Source organism: Geotrypetes seraphini, chromosome 10, assembly GCF_902459505.1.
Source record: "Geotrypetes seraphini chromosome 10, aGeoSer1.1, whole genome shotgun sequence".
Taxonomy (NCBI): domain Eukaryota; kingdom Metazoa; phylum Chordata; class Amphibia; order Gymnophiona; family Dermophiidae; genus Geotrypetes; species Geotrypetes seraphini.
Window position 1 is genome coordinate 93,705,823 of NC_047093.1, and position 18,897 is coordinate 93,724,719.

Sequence of the window (18,897 nt, forward strand, 5' to 3'; positions counted from 1 at the left end):
GATGCACATCTCCTTACGAGAGGCATAGAGGGATATGGGTGACTAAAAATTATGCCAGGTGTATACCTGGCTGGGCCTCTGCGTGTGCCTCTGCGTGTGTGGATCGCCGTACTTGATAGACCGAAGGTCTGATCCGGAGATGGCACTTCTTATGTTCTATGTTCTTTACCTGTTGAGACTGTCTGATTTTCTGAGCTAAAAGCTCAATGATTAATGCAAAAATAAAGGGGGACAATGAACAACCCTGCCTTGTCCCTCTTTGGAGTTCGAATGTAGTGGAATAAGTTCCATTTATTTTAACGCACGCTAATGGGCTGTTATATAGTGTAAATATCCAATCCCTATACCTTTTCCCAAGACCCACATGCCCCAAAACTGTGTCCATGAACCTCCATTCGACTCTGTCAAATGCTTTTTCAACGTCGACTGAGACTGCCACCCATCCTGTTCTTTCTCTTTTAGCCCTCCATACCAAATCTAGTACCTTCCTAATCCCATCGGATGCTTGTCTCCCAGTAATAAAGCCTACCTGATCTGGGTACATAAGTGACGGCATATATGGTGACAGTCTGTTAGCAAGAACTCTAGCCATGATTTTTGTGTCTATTCCCAATAAGGAAATGGGTCTATAGCAGCGGTCTCAAACACGCGGCCCACGGGCTGCATGTGGCTCTCCAGGTTTTATTTGCGGCCCGCGGTCTGGAGGCCATCAATCTCTTCCTTTTGGAGCAGCAGCCGGCTCGTTCGCTCAAAGCCGCGGGTTGGCGGCTCCTTGCGCTATCCACTCCTGCATCGGAAGACTCTCTGATGTCACAACATCAGAGAAGCTTCAGACGCAGGCGCGGATCTCGCAAGGAGCCGCCACCCGCGGCTTTGAACGAACGAGCCGGCCAGACACGCTGCTGCTCCAGTGGCGTACCAAGGGGGGGCGGTCCACTGTTCTCTTCCCTGCCGGGCCGACCAACTCTGGCGGTCCGACGTCAATTCTGACGTCGAGAGGATGTTCTGGCTAGCCAATCGCTGCCTGGCTGCCCGGAACGTCCTTTCCGATGTTAGAATTGACATCGGGCAGCGAGAGTTGGTCGGCCCCTTGCAGTAGAGAAGCAGGGAGATGGCCTGTTCCCGATAGTGGCAGCAGCAACAGCCTATTCCGCGGCGACGGTGGCATGGGGGAGGGCAGGAAGGAAGGAAGAAAGAAAGAAAGAAGGTGGGGTGGGGACAGGGAGCCAGAAAAAAAAGCAAAAAATGGGGCGCAGAGGAAGGAAGAAAGAAGGAGGGGGGGACAGGGAACTAGAAACAAAGCAAAAAATGGGGCACGGAATCAGAGAATGACAGACAGAGAAAGAAAGAAAAAGTTGGGGGAGGGAATGAGGTCTGGAGGAGAGGAAGCATACAGGAGGCTGAAAGAAGGGAAGAAGTATTGGATGCACAGTCAGAAGAATAAAGTGCAACCAGAGACTGATGAAATTACCAAACAAAGATAGGAAAATGATTTTATTTTCAATTTAGTGATTGAAATGTGCCAGTTTTGAGAAAGAAAAGATATTGAACTTTAAATGTGAGTGCTGCAGAAAAAAATAGAGTACTTGGAGGGCCGCAGAAAAAATAGTTAATGTCTTATTAAAGAAATGACAATTTTGCATGAGGTAAAACTCTTTATAGTTTATATATCTTTCCTTTTAACTGTTAAAGGAAAGTTTTATAAACTATAAAGAGTTTTACCTCATGCAAAATTGTCATTTCTTTAATAAGGCATTAACTATTTTTTCTGCGGCCCTCCAAGTACCTACAAATCCAAAATGTGGCCCCGCAAAGGGTTTGAGTTTGAGACCACTGGTCTATAGCTAGCACAAGTCGATGAAGCCATCTATGCAATGTGCGGCGGTGGCGAAAAGGGCGAACAGAATGCTAGAAATGATAAAGAAGGGGATCACAAAAAGATCGGAGGTTATCATGCTGCTGTACCGGGCCATGGTGCGCCCTCACCTAGAGTACTGCGTACAGCACTGGTCGCTGTACATGAAGGAGGACACGGTACTACTGGAGAGGAGAGCGACTAAGATGGTTAAGGGGTTGGAGGAGCTGCCGTACAGCGAAAGATTAGTGAAACTGGGCCTCTTCTCCCTCGAACAGAGGAGATTGAGGGGACATGATCGAAACAATCAAGGTACTGAAGGGGATAGACATAGTAGATAAGGACAAGTTGTTCACCCTCTCCAAGGTAGGGAGAATGAGAGGGCACTCTTTAAAGTTGAAAGGGGATAGATTCTGTACAAATGTAAGGAAGTTCTTCTTCACCCAGAGAGCGGTGGAAAATTGAAACGCTCTCCCGGAGGTTGTCATAGGGGAAAACACCCTCCGGGGATTCAAGACAAAGTTAGACAAGTTCCTACTGAACAAGGACATACGCTAGTAGGGCTAGTCTCAGTTAGGGTGTCGATCTTTCATCAAAAGGGCCGCCGCATGGGCATGATGGACCACCGATCTGACCCAGCATCGGCACTTCTTATATTCTTAATATGTATTATCTTTTCCTGTTTTAAAGATTATTGTGATACCCGCCAGCCTCATATAATATGGCAGTGGTTCTCTATCTCTTAAATTGTTAAATAATTTTGCTAAAAGAAGAGTTACATACGATATAAACTTTTTATAAAACATTCCTGTGAAAACATCCATTCCTGGAGACTTGCCCATTTTAATTTGATGTATTACTCTTCGAATCACGTCCTCAGTTATATCCTCTTCCAGTCTTTGGGCCTCTGAATCTTGAAGCTTATTTAATTCTAACTGAGACAGGTATTGTGTCAGGGATATTCCCTGTCCCTGATATTCTGATGTATATAATTTCTTATAAAATTCCACAAACCTGTCATGGATCTCCTTCTCTTTTGATAGAAGATCCCCATGTTTGGATCGTATGCCCATAATATTACCTTGTTGGTGTTACATAGTAACATAGTAGATGACGGCAGATAAAGACCCGAATGGTCCATCCAGTCTGCCCAACCTGATTCAATTTAAATTTTTTTTTTTTTTTTTTTTTTTTTCTTCTTAGCTATTTCTGGGCGAGAATCCAAAGCTTTACCCGGTACTGTGCTTGGGTTCCAACTGCCAAAATCTCTGTTAAGACTTACTCCAGCCCATCCTCCTCCAAACGGCCATGCACAGACACAGACCATACAAGTCTGCCCAGTAACTGGCCTAGTTCAATCTTTAATATTATTTTCTGATTCTAAATCTTCTGTGTTCATCCCACGCTTCTTTGAACTCAGTCACAGTTTTACTCTCCACCACCTCTCTCGGGAGCGCATTCCAGGCATCCACCACCCTCTCCGTAAAGTAGAATTTCCTAACATTGCCCCTGAATCTACCACCCCTCAACCTCAAATTATGTCCTCTGGTTTTACCATTTTCCTTTCTCTGGAAAAGATTTTGTTCTACGTTAATACCCTTTAAGTATTTGAAAGTCTGAATCATATCTCCCCTGTCTCTCCTTTCCTCTAGGGTATACATATTCAGGGCTTCCAGTCTCTCCTCATACGTCTTCTGGCGCAAGCCTCCTATCATTTTCGTCGCCCTCCTCTGGACCGCCTCAAGTCTTCTTACGTCTTTCGCCAGATACGGTCTCCAAAACTGAACACAATACTCCAAGTGGGGCCTCACCAATGACCTGTACAGGGGCATCAACACCTTCTTCCTTCTACTGACTACGCCTCTCTTTATACAGCCCAGAATCCTTCTGGCAGCAGCCACTGCCTTGTCACACTGTGTTTTCGCCTTTAGATCTTCGGACACTATCACCCCAAGGTCCCTCTCCCCGTCCGTGCATATCAGCTTCTCTCCTCCCAGCATATACGGTTCCTTCCTATTATTAATCCCCAAATGCATTACTCTGCATTTCTTTGCATTGAATTTTAGTTGCCAGGCATTAGACCATTCCTCTAACTTTTGCAGATCCTTTTTCATATTTTCCACTCCCTCTTCGGTGTCTACTCTGTTACAAATCTTGGTATCATCTGCAAAAAGGCACACTTTTCCTTCTAGCCCTTCAGCAATGTCACTTACATACATATTGAACAGGATTGGCCCCAGCACCGAACCCTGAGGGACTCCACTAGTCACCTTTCCTTCCTTCGAGCGACTTCCATTAACCACCACCCTCTGGCGTCTGTCCGATAGCCAGTTTCTGATCCAGTTCACCACTTTGGGTCCTAACTTCAGCCCTACAAGTTTGTTCAACAGCCTCTTATGAGGAACTGTATCAAAGGCTTTGCTGAAATCCAAGTAAATTACATCTAGCATATGTCCTCGATCCAGCTCTCTGGTCACCCAATCAAAAAATTCAATCAGGTTCGTTTGGCACGATTTACCTTTTGTAAAGCCATGTTGCCTTGGATCCTGTAACCCATTAGATTCAAGGAAATACACTATCCTTTCTTTCAGCAACACTTCCATTATTTTTCCAACAACTGAAGTGAGGCTCACCGGCCTGTAGTTTCCTGCTTCATCCCTGTGACCACTTTTATGAATAGGGACCACATCCGCTCTCCTCCAATCCCCAGGAATCACTCCCGTCTCCAGAGATTTGTTGAACAAGTCTTTAATAGGTCTCGCCAGAACCTCTCTGAGTTCCCTTAGTATCCTGGGATGGATCCCGTCTGGTCCCATCGCTTTGTCCACCTTCAGTTTTTCAAGTTGCTCATAAACACCCTCCTCCGTGAACGGCGCAGAATCTACTCCATTTTCTCGTGTAACTTTGCCGGACAATCTCGGTCTTTCTCCAGGATTTTCTTCTGTGAACACAGAACAGAAGTATTTGTTTAGCACATTTGCTTTCTCCTCATCACTCTCCACATATTTGTTCCCAGCATCTTTTAGCCTAGCAATTCCATTTTTTATCTATCTCCTTTCACTAATATATCTGAAAAAATTTTTATCTCCCTTTTTTACATTTTTAGCCATTTGTTCTTCCGCCTGTGCCTTCGCCAAACGTATCTCTCTCTTGGCTTCTTTCAGTTTCACCCTGTAGTCCTTTCTGCTTTCCTCTTCTTGGGTTTTTTTATATTTCATGAACGCCAACTCTTTCGCCTTTATTTTCTCAGCCACTAGGTTGGAGAACCATATCGGCTTCCTTTTTCTCTTGTTTTTATTGATTTTCTTCACATAAAGGTCCATAGCCATTTTTATCGCTCCTTTCAGCTTAGACCACTGTCTTTCCACTTCTCTTATGTCCTCCCATCCTAACAGCTCTTTCTTCAGGTACTTTCCCATTGCATTAAAGTCCGTACGTTTGAAATCTAGGACTTTAAGTATCGTGCGGCCGCTCTCCACTTTAGCCGTTATATCAAACCAAACCGTTTGATGATCGCTACTACCCAGGTGAGCACCCACTCGAACATTAGAGATACTCTCTCCATTTGTGAGGACCAGATCCAATATCGCTTTTTCCCTTGTGGGTTCCGTCACCATTTGTCTGAGCAGAGCCTCTTGAAAGGCATCCACAATCTCCCTACTTCTTTCTGATTCCGCAGACGGAACATTCCAGTCCGCATCCGGCAGGTTGAAATCTCCCAACAGCAGAACCTCCTCTTTCCTTCCAAACTTTTGGATATCCACAATCAGATCCTTATCAATTTGCTGCGATTGAGTCGGAGGTCTGTAGACTACACCCACGTAGATAGAAGTTCCATCTTCTCTTTTCAGAGCAATCCATATCGCTTCTTCCTCTCCCCAGGTCCCTTGCATTTCGGTCTCTTGGATATTGATCTTTACATAGAGAGCTACTCCTCCACCTTTTATGACCATCTCTGTCCTTCCTAAAAAGATTATATCCCGGTATGTTTGCATCCCATCCATGTGATTCACTGAACCATGTCTCTGTGATAGCAACAATATCTAGATCTGCCTCTAATATCAGGGCTTGCAGATCATGAACTTTGTTGCTTAGACTGCGAGCATTTATGGTCATCGCTTTCCAGCTATTTTTCAGCGATAATCTCCTTTTTCGTATGGATTTTTGTGTCGTTTCACTTTCCGTTGCAATACTAAGAAATGAGTTGCTGATATTGCTTATGTTGCAGCCTTTACTACTATCACATCTTTTCTTTTGCCGGGGGTGGTCTCTATAATTGTCCTTCGTACATACACCACCCCCACCTTCTAGTTTAAATGCCTAGAAAAATATTGTCTAAATTTCTCTGCAAGGTTTCTTTTTCCTGCTGTAGCTATAGCTATATTGCCCATCAGTGCAATATAGCTTCTTGTCCTTCCATGTATTTCCCCATCCTCCTATGTACCTGAAGCCTTCTTGATGACACCAGGCTCTGAGCCATCTATTAAAGTCCTCTGTGTTTTTCATTATTTGCTCTCCTTTTCCATATGCAGGCAGTATTTCAGAAAAAGCTAAAGTCTTTACAAAAGGTTTCACGCCCTCACCAAGCTCCCGAAAAGCTTTCTGTGCTGCAAGTGTGGAGTTGTTGGCCAGGTCATTTGTTCCCAGATGGATAACAACATCAGTGTTAAAATCCTTAGTTTCTTCCTTAATTATAGTCAGTATTTGCCTGGAACTCCTGGTAGCTGAGGATTCTGGAAGACATTTCACTATTTTGGTCTCCTCGCCCTGTGTTCCAAGGTTAATGCCTCTGATGATGGAATCCCCCAACAGTAATAGTTTTCTGTTTTTGGCTTTTTTATTTGTACTTAGGGTGCGCTTGTTCTCTTGAGTTACCTTCATTGGTTCCAGTCCCACCTCCCTTCTGTTTTCCTGAGTATCGCAGTGCACTAGTGGAGCGAAGGAATTCTGTAGAGGTAATATTAGTGAAGGTGGATGTTTCTGTGTTACATGTCGCAATCTTCCTGAGCCTACTGTGACCCATTTATTCCTGGGTTGTTTTATTCTTTGAGGTAGAGGTGGTAAGTTGGTATGATTTTGTGGAGTGATGGAAGCTGCTTTAATTGTATTCAATTCCTGTTTAAGTTTGCAGAGCTCCTCCTTAATACTGGCAAGTTGAAGACAGATGGGGCAAGCCTTAAGCCTCCAAATAGTATGTCTTGGAATTAAAGCACCACAGTGATTGCATAGAATAAAGGTCATCTTGATTGGTTGTGAAGTCCTGATTATATGGGTCTCTATATATGAATAGTGGTCCCTGGGGTTGGTGGGACTATAAGTAAGACTACTAGTAAGGCAGAAATATAGGCTCTATACCACCTAAAACACAGTATTTTAACCAAAAATGCAGGTTTTATCAGTGCTACCCTAAAACACAGGATTTATAACAGGATTTTCCCTACTTTAGTCACCCTGAGCCACAGGCACCAGAAATATAGGCTCTATACCACCCAAAACACAGTATTTTAAACAAAACTGCAGGTTCTATCAGTGCTACCCTAAAACACAGGATTTATAACAGGATTTTCCCTACTTTAGTCACCCTGAGTCATAGGCACCAGAAATATAGGCTCTATACCACCTAAAACACAGTATTTTAAACAAAACTGCAGGTTCTATCAGTGCTACCCTAAAACACAGGATTTATAACAGGATTTTCCCTACTTTAGTCACCCTGAGCCACAGGCACCAGAAATATAGGCTCTATACCACCTAAAACACAGTATTTTAAACAAAACTGCAGGTTCTATCAGTGCTACCCTAAAACACAGGATTTATAACAGGATTTTCCCTACTTTAGTCACCCTGAGCCACAGGCACCAGAAATATAGGCTCTATACCACCTAAAACACAGTATTTTAAACAAAACTGCAGGTTCTATCAGTGCTACCCTAAAACACAGGATTTATAACAGGATTTTCCCTACTTTAGTCACCCTGAGTCACAGGCACCAGAAATATAGGCTCTATACCACCTAAAACACAGTATTTTAAACAAAACTGCAGGTTCTATCAGTGCTACCCTAAAACACAGGATTTATAACAGGATTTTCCCTACTTTAGTCACCCTGAGCCACAGGCACCAGAAATATAGGCTCTATACCACCTAAAACACAGTATTTTAAACAAAACTGCAGGAAGAGGAAATAAGATTTAACAGAGGAAAGAGAAGGATTTTTTTGTGCTTTTTTATATTTTTTTTAGTAAGAAACAGGGAGGAGAAGAGAAATTAAGCAGATATAATGCTGAAAACCAGTGAAAAGCTGAAATATGAAATGCTGAAATATGAAAATCTGAGTAACTTAGCTTTTAGAAGTCCACAGGGCAGCCTTGTTTCAGGGCAGTGTTGTACTTTGATGCGATGTGCTAATAGTTTACCTGCACGGTTCCCAGATTCATAATGTTTAAGTCTAAGGTGGTCTATATTGAATTGGATAGCTTCATCTTCCATTTTTCCTAAAGTCATACGAATCTCTTTTATTTGGGTCCTAATCTGTTCCCCACCGATTCCTTTTTTATGTTTTATTACTAATCCTATCAATTTTTCTTAGTCTTTCTTCCTCCTTTTCCCGGGCTTTTTCTTATAGGAGGCTATAGATATCAACTCTCCCTTTAATACAGTTTTTAAAGATTCCCAAATTGTAATAGGTGAGTAATAATCAGTACTATTATGATCTAGAAAATTTCTAATAGATTGTTCTATTTTCTGGACTACCTTAGGATCTTTTAATAAAGTTATCATTTAATTTCCAATCTCTTGTCCCCAGTTTAGTATATCCCCATGCTATGTCAACCCATAGTGGGGCATGGTCCGCCCAACTGTTTTCTTCTATTTTTGCATCTATTAGTTTACCTCCTAAGGATTTATCTACCCAAATCATATCAATTCGGGAGTACACTCTATGTGGGGACGAATAGTAAGTATAATCTCTCCCTAGCATATGTATGTTACGCCATCCATTCAATAAATTTAATACTTCCAGAAATCTTTTTAATTGTTTTCTATCTTTTTTTGTTCTATCACTTTTAGTACTCGTAGTATCCCAGTGAGGATCCAAAACCAGATTAAAATCCCCTCCTACTAATAATCATCTTTCCTGTTTTTTAAAAATTATACTCATAAGATCTTCAAATAATTTCCCTTGATTGAGATTAGGCGCATAAAGATTCACCAATGTCACTTTTTCCCCATTTAATTCACCTACCCAAATAATCCATCTGCCTTCATCATCCCTGCATTCCTCCTCTGTCAATACTTTCAGGGTTTTTTCAAATAATATTCCCACCCCTGTTTTATTTTTCTCCTTTTTATTGTCTCACTGGGTAATCTTTGAAATGGATCATCTTTTCTCCCGTTTTTTGTAAATGCGTTTCTTGTACATAGCATACATCAATTTTCAACCCTTTCATCTCATTTAAAAGCAACTGGCGTTTTCGAGGTATATTAAGTCCATTCACGTTTAAACTTCCTAACCTTATCTTATTTTCATACATTCTTTCAAGTTCGGTTTCAATCCTTTTTCTGACTTTCCTAGAATTACAGGTCTTATGACTTTTTTCCCAGGTCACCTTAACTCCCCCCAAATCCCCCTTACTCCAGCCCCATCCAATTCATCCTAAAGAAAAAACTAACTTACCCTCCAACCCTTCCCTCTTCATCCCCCATCCCCTCCAAATCTCTCTCGTCTTCTGTCCCTGGTTCTAGATCCAGACATCAGTCTGCAAGACTAAATGCCAGATCCAGTTCCAGACATCAGAGTTGAAGAAAGTTAACTTTGACCCGGCTCTCAATTACTTTTCTTAAAATCTACTCTCTTACATTCTCTTATCTTTATTTTATCAAACAGTTATTTAAAAAAAAATATTAAAATCAGTAATTATTCTCATTTTCTCTTTAATCTCTTTTTTTGTTCTATTATATGCCATTTCTGATGGTTCCATATTATGGTGGTTCCATAAGTGGAGGTTGTGATGGTTCCTTTTGGTGTTTTTCTCCTTCGATAATCCAAAGTTTGACCTGTATAAGTAACTGTTGGGCTTCTGAAGCTGATGTAATTTTATGTAGTTTGCCTTCTAGCATAAAGGAAATCCCAAATGGGTAGTGCCATTTATAGCGGCATCTGGTTACTTCACGGCAATCTCGTCTTCATTTCAGTCACTGAGGAGATGTCTCCAAACAGTTTCACTTTCGTATTACTCCACATCAAATGGCCAATCTTCCAAGCTGCTTGTAGAACTCTCTCTTTCTGAGGGTATCTTAAGAAGCAAGCTATTATATCTCTTGGCCTCTCCAATTTACGTAGGCCCAGAGCTCGATGTATCCGTTCAAATTCTATAGCTGGAAGATCTACATCTGGGTTTTCTGCTTGTAGGAACTTATGACATAAAGACTGTTAAATCATTATGGTCTTGCGTTTCTTTGGAATCTCAGATTGTTTCACCTTGACCTGTCTTCTCCATCTTCAACTTTAAGGAGTAACTCTTCCACTGATAGGTCTATTTGTTTGCAATGTTGTTGAATTTCTAATATCTCGTGTTCATGCGAGATAACCCGCTCTTCAAATTCTTGAAGGCTTTGACTCATATCATCCATTTTTTTTATGGAGGCCATCGATATTTACAGTATTTTGATATCAGAAGTGAAGACTGCTAATGAAAGCTTCATATCAGCCATTCATTGTTGTAAGTCTCCCTTGCTGGCCAATGCTGAATCTGCTGAAGGAGTTTCTAATGGTTCTAATATTTCTTTTCCCAGTATAGTTGCCTCCTCTTCTTCATGTGTTAATTTTTGTTCTAAAGCTGGCACTTCAGTTACATCTTCTGCTCGGTTGGCAAACATTTTAAGGTCAGGCCTATTCTTTTTATTAGCCATATTCCCGCAGTTAACATGCCCTTTATATTTAGATGTAAAGTTTCAAAACATTTATAGGGCCTTATCACTGCCAAGAAGCCTTCAGGAACTCTACCTTTATGCTTAATCCGTTTCCAGTCTCAGACAATGGTTCCTCTTCCACTCTCCTCTCCCCCACCACTCAACCCAGCTCTCAATATAGGATAAGCAGTTCAAAATCAACTTATCTGCATCCAAAGTCATCTGGTGCTGCACTGTAGGTCTGCCTCCAACTTTCTCAAGGATTACTTCCGACTACAATCAGCACATATAAGGACCATAGGGGAGCTCAGCCTCCTCCAGCACAGCTCAAAGTCCGCAGGAAAAATAGAAGCCCCGCTCCGCTCCAGCATCAACAACTGCCGCCAACTCAGCTCACAATGGGGTAAATAGCCAGGATTCTCCCCATCAGCGTGGAGACCAGGTCAGCTCACACGCTACTCAGCCGCCATCTTGCTCTTAGATTTCCTATGAGCATTGAAGCTGTTACTGCTGCGGCCCCCAACGAAAAAAATTAAACCTTTTTTTTTTTTTGAGATGCGCCACACAGCGACTACAAAATAAAAGTACAAATTAAGAAAGAAAAGCCGCGGTGCGAGAAGGCAGAATTCGAAGACGGGCAGAGCTGAGAAACACAGGTGCTTCTTGGCTCTGTGGAAAAATGAGAACTGAGGTACCTCAGAGAAGACGCACGACCTACGTTTGGCGGGAAGGCACTTGCACATGAGTGGTGCAGCACTCGCAAACTTTTTGAAAGTTCTTCGAGCAAGTGTGCTTGCGAGGCTGTCCACTACAGAGCTCTGTTTATGACATCACCCACATGTTGAGAATATGCTGCCTGCTTATCCTGGGATAACAGACTGAACCTCCTGGTCCAGGTCCACATGTTGAGAAGAGTTTCCATATTCTACCACTACTGGTGCGCTGAAAACAGACAATGAGGACTCTTGAAAGTTCAAATAAGGATTCCACAAAAGGCTCACAAAATCTGCTGGTCCTTCTGGGTTCTGCGACATCTATACGACTGTACTTGACCAAACCACTTTCAGAAAGGCCTGGAAAGAGCCTCTTCCCCTGGGAATGAACCTCCTGTGAATCCCCAGCCCTAGGGGACTTGGAGGAAGCTGAGGCCAAGGCTCCAACCCCTCCCCTGTATACTCCATTGCACACGGAACACAGACACTCCCTAGACAGCCATCTAGAAGGTCTGAGGAGTTAATCTCTGTCGATTTTAAACAAAATTGAGGGGTTTTGAGACAGATGGAAGCTTCAGAAAAAAAGATTGTTTAAAATCCAAGATGGCTGCTGCCAGTAAAATCGTGCCAAAAGCAGTCCATGGAGACTTCCCCGAAAATCATATAATACAGGGAAGGGGGTTTTAGAGATGGGGGGGGCTATGCTCTGGCTGCAGAAATCTTCAAAAATGAGTTTTGGAGACTGACCCCCCCCAATTTTCCACATAAACAAGTTGATGAAGCCGTCCGCACAATGTGCGGCGAAAAGGGCGAACAGAATGCTAGGAATGATAAAGAAGGGGATCACGAACAGATTTGGGCCATGGTGCACCCTCACCTGAAGTACTGCGTCCAGCACTGGTCGCCGTACATGAAGAACACTGTACTACTCAAAAGGGTCCAGAGAAAAGCGACTAAGATGGTTAAGGGGCTGGAGGAGTTGCCGTAGAGCGAAAGATTAGAGAAACTGGGCCTCTTTTCCCTCAAACAGAGGAGATTGAGAGGGGACATGATCGAAACATTCAAGGTACTGAAAGAAATACACTTAGTAGATAAGGGCAGGTTGTTCACCCTCTCCAAAGTAGGGAGAACGAGAGGGCACTCTCTAAAATTGAAAGGGGATAGATTCTGTACGAACATAAGGAAGTTCTTCTTCACCCAAAGAGTGGTATAAAACTGGAAAGCTCTTCCGGAGTCTGTTATAGGGGAAAACACCCTCCAGGGATTCAAGACAAAGTTAGACAAGTTCCTGTTGAATCAGAACGTACGCAGGTAGGGCTAGTCTCAGATAGGGCGCTTGACTTTGACCAGAGGGCCGCTGCATGAGAGGACTGCTGGGCACGATGGACCACGGGTCTGACCCAGCAGCGTCAATTTTTATGTTCTTAGCTTTACTCACTGTACCATGCTGTGCCTGCCTGTCTGAGCATAGGATTTCAGCAGGAACAAATGGAGATCTCTGCCACACAGATTTGCTGGATGAACCTTGTCTTCTGGATACCAATTGAACTGAGGTCAGACTGAGCATCAACCGCTGGAAAACCTCACACAGCTAGCTCACTGTTAGACCTGGTCAAGTCAGGAAGGGGCCAAACAGCCTGCGCTCAAGCTTCTGAGTAAATCAGGGATGTGAGCAGCTACACAGAGGATAGCCCCTGAGCTCAAAAAATATAAAAGCAGGCTGGCTAGCTAGGTGTCTCCAAGGGCTGATCCTGCTAGCAGCAGACCTTCACCACACGGGTCTGCATCTTCTCCCAGGAAGAGGTCCCAGCAAGTGGAAACATCTGGGCACCGAGCCTCCAAATGAACACTGAGAAAAAATACCTGAAAAGAATAAAGCCGCAGAGCAAATCAGAAGCATTTCTGAGCAACTTGCTTGCAGAAAACAAACTGGATTGAGGGGGCAGGAGTAGCTCCCTGGGAAGGAGGCAGAGTTGAAAACACGATTGACAGTTTTCAGCAACTCACTTGTGAGTTGAGATACAAAAGAACCCTATCATTTCAGGACTACTAGACACATTGCACTAAAAATGGCTGTTAATACAAAAAATGAAAAAGACCATTTTTATGGCTACAATAAAAAATGGAAACAAGCTAGCATACCACTATAACCATAAAGTGCATCACACTATTTTACTACGGTCTCAGAACTGGAGCCTACGCATAGTACTTTTATCACAAACTCGAGTGATCAGCGTAGCGATTTAGCTCCCTGCTCCAATCATTGACTGCTTAGATTTAAAACATGTAAACTTTAATAATTTAATCCTAAAATATTTCTTATAGAAAAATTTTTTTAAATTATATATAATTTTAACTCTTTTTGTAAAAAACCTCAGTATCAGTGCAAATTTGTCCACAATGTATGCACTATTCAAGGATTTGAAAAAATGACAAGCTACTTATCTTAAACTGCGCTTGTCTCTGGATACATTTTCTCAAGCAGTGCTCAAGTGTTGCACAAGCCAGTATTGCACAATAAAAAATGGCCTTAGTGAACAAAAAAAGCTGCAACTTAGTAAAAGGGCCTCTTTATTCTTTATATTAGTTTCTATCATTTTGCCTATTGACTTTTAGTAACCCTAAAGAAAACCTTTTTTTTTTTTTTTTTAAACAGGTCACCAGAGGGTTCAAGATTAAAACTGTATGAGAGAGCATCTTCCAGCCATCTTTATACAACTTTCAGTTAGTGCTGTCAAGGTAATAATGATCAATCACAAAATTTATCTTGAAAAAGCAAAGCTTAACATTCATGTAAAGTACTGTCTTTTTATTTATTTTTAATTGAAAACAGAACAGTTAATGGTTGGAGCAAAAAGATTGCCCTTTAAACTGTCAAAAACATTTCTGAACAGAAAAATAAAATAACAAACATGACCACATTATTCAATAATAGTTTAGAAGACTTGCACAAAGAAGAAGAAGAAAAAAAAGAACAGTTACTGCACTAATTACAGTATTTAAAAAGCATAGGGGGACAAAAAATGAAAAAGATATGACCTTACAAGCCATCACACAAAAGTTGATGGCAAAATTTATTCACACTACAATAATACTAACAATTTAAAAAAAGTTTTCCTGTAAGTTTATACTAAAATCATTTTGTTCTTTTTTGTACAATTGATAGTTTGAATATTCACTTGGTGAGTAAAAATCACACCAGAATCAGCACCTTGTCTTTTATAACTCCCTCCCCCCCAATGTTTAATAATGGTAAAAAATAACAATTCAGTTTATTAAATAGAGCGGGTGGCTTTCAAAAGTTAATCAAAAGGTGCACAGTTTGGAACAAAGCCTGGAGAGAACAGATATGTGGATGACTTACAAATTTTCTCACTGTTAAAAGAAAGCTATTGTCCTGCACAGACAGCTCTCTCAAAATTCACATGAGCAGCAGCACTTGATCTGGTTAAAACCAAAGATTTAAAGTTATTTGCAAATTCCTTTTTAAATCCCTCCCCCCATCCTCCACACACCCACTGTTTCTGAGTTTCAGGAGTGTGTACTGTAGCTGTAAAAGCATCATTCATACATTACAATTGAAACAAAAGGTTTTAATTGTGCCAGGGATACAGTAATAAGTTCTCTCAATATGAAACCCAAGGGGTAAAAAAAAAGCCTTTCCTGTTTCCCCTAGCAGCCCTGCCTGGAATGACAATTCATTTTATTGTCCTACTGGTCCATACTAGTATGTGTGCCTGTGAGACAGATATATGTCATTTGTTACCCTTCTATTAACATTGGCTGCACCCTAGAAGGAAATTCAGAGTCACTACCCAATGAAATTACAAAATTGTACCACGAAATGATAATCCCAGCAATACTAAGCCCTTTCTGACCTTTTGAAAGGCTGGCCAGTGTGCTAAGTGTTTCCTTGCCCTTCTGATGGTAGGCAGCATAGCTGCAGAGTTCCTTCACATGAAATACAATTGTAAAAAGGATTTGACAATTATTATTATTATTTTTTTTTTTTTGGGGGGGGGGTCTTTTTTATTTTACAATTGTGCATAATTGTTCTAAATTCCCTCAGAAGACTGAAACCTTGTACATTGTAATGTCAGACATGGCGCACTGAATAAGACACTGGATGTTGGGGAACATTAACGGATGATTATGATGGGAGAGACCGTTCAGCATTCACCAGACAAAGAGGATAAGCAATAGGTGCAAAATGCTTCATAGGGGTAAATAAAAATGGTACTGGATAAATAGCTGGCATTTGTCAGAAAGGAAACTACCCTATAGATGTCCCATCATAGCCAGGAATCCAACCTTGTGGTACAATCCTGAGAGGGGCAGGGGCAAAGGAAGAATATTATATATTTATATTTAAGGAACCACCATTTCAGAAATGTATCCTCAGGGCTCTGCCAATTAATTAATTTTAATATTTTAGAAATTGATCAGTTATTCAAAAATGTATTAAAACGTATTAAAGTGTGCAGTGATCACCACACATTCGTCCTAAACCACCCTCCCAAGGCTGTAGTACTCAAACAAAAATAGTTTGATTTTCATTTTTAGCTTTTCAGTACTGCATTATGCCCTTGGCTCCAAGAACACTGTTTCTCCCTTAATAGGAGGGTTAACCAGCAGCTGCTACATTTCACTTGCAAAAAAATGCTCAGCCACCCTATCATGGCTTACGTAGTAACTTACCCACAAAAAAATTTAATCCCTTAATTCTCAAATAACAGAGTCAACTGCACAGCCCTAAAACACCAGGATCCCTATGGGCTTTTTTTCAGAAAGTGAATACGTATATCAAAAAGGGTTAAAAGAGTTTGTTTCTTGGGGTACAAGAGGGATGTGTATAAACCATGGCCTTCATGAAAGGCTAGCAGAGCTGGTGTCAGGGAGTCCATTCTCATGTGCATCTTGGGGCTTGTTGGCTTGACGCTTTGCCAGAGCGCTGCTTGAATGCTTGCACTTCGGTGAGTTGCACTGACAGCTGAAATATTTGCCTTTTATGTCCCAGAATCTATCTCCATAGTCAAACCTGAAAGCAAATATAGAAAAATAAAGGCTTGTGCAGGTTACACTGAACAACATTCAAAAGATATTTCATAAGTATCACAACATACTCCACTGAAACTGCTCCCTGTATTTTCAGAGTGCAGCAGAGAAGTGCTCTGCTATCCCTGTGCTCTTGGTGAGTAGAAGCTACCTTAAACCAAGCTGCAATTACAGATTATTTCTATGACTATTTATAATTTTATGATGCTGATTTTGAGGGTTTTTTCCCTCCAATATAACATCAATTGGTATTTGATTGCATATATAATTTTTAGGGCTCTACATTGATTAAAATGTTTAATTGCATAATTAATCACATGATTAATTGCATAAAGTATCCCCTCACATCTCCTCCTGTACACCACAGAAATGGAATGGAGGAGTGGCCTAGTGGTTCAAGTCCAGCGCTGCTCCTTGTGACCCTGGGCAAGTCACTTAACACTCCATTGCCCCAGGTACATTAGTCAGATTGTGAATCCACCAGGACAGACAGAAATACTTGCATACCTGAATGTAAACCGCTTAGGTTATAAGTGGTTTATAAATATTAAAATAAATAATACACACAGCAGATTCAAATTCTCAAATCTGACATTTCAATTACTAAACTAAACTAAAATCATTTATTTTACCTTTGTTGTCTATGATTTTATCTTTCTAATTATCTCATTCCCTATCACTAATTCTGCTTCCCTGTGCTCTGAATTCTGATTTCAGGGCCTCCTGTCTATTTATTATTTCTTTGTTTCTCCTCCTTCACTTTCTACCCTATATCAATCTATAACATTCAACTTTCTTCCATTTTCCTTCCTCCTCCTCAAATCTATCTAGTTTCCACCTCTTCCATTCCTTTCATGGACACATTTCCTCCCTTCTCATTCACTTTCTCTCCCCTTCCATAGGCACTATGTTCACTTTCTCTCCCCTTCCATAGGCACTATGTTCTCCTGCCTTTCCTTTTCCCCCTTCCCCTCCTCTAAATAAGTACCATCTCCTCTCCTATCTCCCTTCCTCTTCTCTCAATGGGCATCATCTCCTCTTCACCTTCCACTCACGGACCTTTATGTGAAGAAAATAAATAAAAACAACAGAAAAAGGAAGCTGATATGGTTCTCCAAACTAGTGGTGGAGAAAATAAAGGCGAAAGAGTTGGCATTCGTGAAATATGAAAAAAAAAAACAAGAAGAGGAGTGCAGAAAGGACTACAGGGTGAAACTGAAAGAAGCCAAGAGAGAGATACGTCTGGCAAAAGCACAGGCGGAAGAGCAAATGGCTAAAAATGTAAAAAAGGGCGACAAAAATTTTTTTCAGATATATTAGTGAAAGATGAAAAATGGAATTCCTAAACTAAAAGATGCTGGGAACCGATATGTGGAGAGTGATGAGAAAAAAGCAAATGTGCTAAACAAATACTTCTGTTCTGTGTTCACAGAAGAAAATCCTGGAGAAGGACCGAGATTGTCTGGCAAAATTACATGAGAAAATGGAGTAGATTCTGCACCGTTCACGGAGGAGAGTATTTATGAGCAACTTGAAAAACTGAAGGTGGACAATGTGATGGGAACAGACGGGATCCATCCCAGGATATTGAGGGAGCTCAAAGAGGTTCTGGCGGGTCCTATTAAAGACTTGTTCAACAAATCTCTGGAGACGGGAGTGGTTCCCGGGGATTGGAGGAGAGCGGATGTGGTCCCTATTCAAAAAAGTAGTCACAGGGATGAAGCGGGAAACTACAGGCTGGTAAGCCTCACTTAGGTTGTTGGAAAAATAATGGAAGTGTTGCTGAAAGAAAGGATAGTGTACTTCCTTGAATGTAATGGGTTACAGGATCCGAGGCAACATGGCTTTACAAAAGGTAAATTGTGCCAAACAAATCTGATTGAATTTTTTGATTGGGTGACCAGAGAGCTGGATCGAGGACATATGCTAGATGTAATTTACTTAGATTTCAGCAAAGCCTTTGATACTGTTCCTCATAGTAGGCTGTTGAACAAACTTGACAGGCTGAAGTTAGGACCCAAAGTAGTGAACTGGGTTAGAAACTGGTTGTTGGACAGACGCCAGAGGGAGGTGGTTAATGGAAGTCTTTCGGTGGAATTAAAGGTGAGTAGTGGAGTCCCTCAGGGTTCGGTGCTGGGGCCGATCCTGTTCAATATGTTTGTGAGTGACATTGCTGAAGGGTTAGAAGGAAAAGTGTGCCTTTTTGCAGATGATACCAAGATTTGTAACAGAGTAGACACCGAAGAGGGAGTGGAAAATATGAAAAAGGATCACCAAAAGATAGAGGAATAGTCTAATGCCTGACAACTAAAATTCAATGCAAAGAAATGCAGAGTAATGCATTTGGGGATTAATAATCGGAAG

At 41.5% G+C, this 18,897-nt stretch overlaps 1 protein-coding gene across 10 annotated transcripts in view; it reads right to left on the minus strand.

Annotated features, from left to right (window-relative positions):
* Positions 1 to 14,272: 14,272 nt before the first annotated feature.
* Positions 14,273 to 18,897, minus strand: part of EHMT1 (euchromatic histone lysine methyltransferase 1) — a 642,972-nt gene continuing 638,347 nt past the window's right edge. For all 10 annotated transcript variants that reach the window (XM_033961438.1, XM_033961434.1, XM_033961436.1 and 7 more), the window contains one exon: positions 14,273 to 16,516. In XM_033961438.1, the coding sequence (XP_033817329.1) occupies positions 16,345 to 16,516 (172 nt within the window). In that variant the 3' untranslated portion in view covers positions 14,273 to 16,344. The remainder of the gene's footprint in view (positions 16,517 to 18,897) is intronic.